Source organism: Propithecus coquereli, unplaced genomic scaffold (assembly GCF_000956105.1).
Source record: "Propithecus coquereli isolate 6110/MARCELLA unplaced genomic scaffold, Pcoq_1.0 Scaffold357, whole genome shotgun sequence".
Classification (NCBI taxonomy): Eukaryota; Metazoa; Chordata; class Mammalia; order Primates; family Indriidae; genus Propithecus; species Propithecus coquereli.
In genome coordinates, this window is record NW_012149252.1 from 1,404,883 (window position 1) to 1,406,981 (window position 2,099).

General features: G+C 39.3%; 1 protein-coding gene across 1 annotated transcript in view; it reads left to right on the top strand.

The window, feature by feature from the left end:
- ABCA12 (ATP-binding cassette, sub-family A (ABC1), member 12) overlaps positions 1-2,099 on the top strand; it is a 203,578-nt gene that overhangs the window by 164,295 nt on the left and 37,184 nt on the right. Inside the window, 1 exon segment of the mRNA XM_012651460.1 lies at positions 531-708. Coding sequence (XP_012506914.1) covers positions 531-708 — 178 coding nt within the window.

A 2,099-nucleotide genomic window follows, 5' to 3' on the forward strand; every position in this document is an offset into this window, starting at 1 on the left:
GCTGAGCCTCTGCATACAGTGCTATAATTGGAAATCACAGTTGTATCTGAATGAATGTCAGTCTAGAAGGGCTGGTAATATAAGTCACTGGCTGAGATAAAAGGAAGTTTCTGAAAGGGTGCAGAGTGGGCTTGCCAAGCAGAGCTTGTTGACTGCGGATTCACAGAGTCTGCTGCTTTCATGAATCAAGTGCATAAATGCTCCGTCATTTCAACTTCCCTGCATAGCATTTAAGTACTATTTCTATGCTCAAGACATATATACCCTTTGCATATACCCTGTAACCCTTGGAGACTGAGGCTTTTCTATCAAATATCCCTAGTCGATTCAGATGCACTAAAACTACATTTATTCCAGGGTCACAGAAGAGGCACATTGGAGATATTATCTGGCTGCCTTAGAGGAAGCCATATTTGTGTCACAGCCAACTCTTGCGCTGTTTTGTTGATAGCTTGAGTCATGAATCTCTCTGAAAGGAAAAGAGCTCCAAAAACTTACGTGTGCTTTCCTCTCCCTATTGCTCACTACAGAATCAGCAGTTTAATTGATATTTTAGTGGCACTGTCCATCCTGATGGGCTACTCTGTCACCACCGCCAGCTTTGTCACCTACATTGTAAGGGAACATCAAACCAAAGCCAAACAATTGCAACACATTTCAGGCATCGGTGTGACATGCTACTGGGTAACAAACTTCATTTATGACATGGTGAGTAACTTACATCATTGCAAGAAAAACAGGATTAATTTGGATAGAAGCCATCAGTTTTATATTCAAGAGTTATTTATTCTAGTTTGTTCAAATTATTATCATAAGGACAGTAAATTATGAAAAAAATAATTTGAATCAGGCTTATCTTCATCTAGTGGTTGGAGAAAAAAGAAACCCACCTGCGTTCGTCTCTGTGGGCTGTACCAGATTCTCTAGGGCACTTAAAACACAGATTCCTGAGCCCTGCTCCATATCTAGTAAATCCGTATCTTGGGAGTGGAGCATGGAGAACATGCATTTTTTAACAAGATCCCCCAAGTAATTTTAAGCACCCTGAAATCTGAGAACCACTACTGTGGAGAAATAGAAGCTTAGCAGCAAAATAACCTTACCCAATTGTGCCAAATAATCAAGCTTATAAAAATTTAATCAACTAATAGTAAACAATTCAAAGTAGTAGCCCCTGAAGAATGACACATTAGAGAAGATTAGTAAGGAAACAAAGGGATGAATTTCATTTGTCTCATTTGCATAAAATGGTCCCAAAGTTTAGATGGTTGTTCTTGACTTCACACATGCCAGTGTTGGCCAGAAGCCCAGATGTGTATGCCTGCCTGGTGATTATGGTGAAATTGTCTGAGTTGTTGTCAAGATCATTGGCTCAAAGGTTGGAGAGTAATTGACTGTATATTCATTTTGTTAATGTAGCCAGTGAGGTCTGAAATGTGTTTGTTGTAGAAGTCAAATCTAAAAGAATAGTAATGACTGCTCTGGACTTAATAGGAGCTTTAATGTTAAGAAAGCTTCAAGCACACACTTCCGTGAAGATCTACTTACTACTTAGGATTCTGTTGTCTTATATTTGGAGCTCATTCCAATTTAGGAGTTCCACCCCCCCACCACCACCAATTAAATTACCACCACCTTCATTGTGTACATCTTGCTGCAATCATCCTCAGCATTTAATATTTCTACTTGCCAACAAAACTCTAAGTTCTTTGTTTATATACCTGTGATTCTAAGAATATGTGGGACCCGCTGGCCTGCTGCTTTGCACAGAGTGGCTCACACTGATAACCAAGCCTTAGAAATCAACCATCTGAGAGAGTTCCAGCATTCCAAATGAAATCAATACTTTGAGAACTGAATCTAATACCAAGATACCTGGCTGTCTTATCTTTCTCACTGAACCTCTGTCACTGAATGATCCCAAATCTCAAAGCCTAGAGGCAGGAACACCAGGGACTTCTTGTATATCTATAAAGATGGAGAGTGGCTTGACCTCATATTGGAGGAGACAAATTCTAAAGGGAAATCAATGTAAAATAAGCTGAACATTACAAGCAACGGGAACATAAATAAAAATTCATTCCTTCAAATATTTCTAG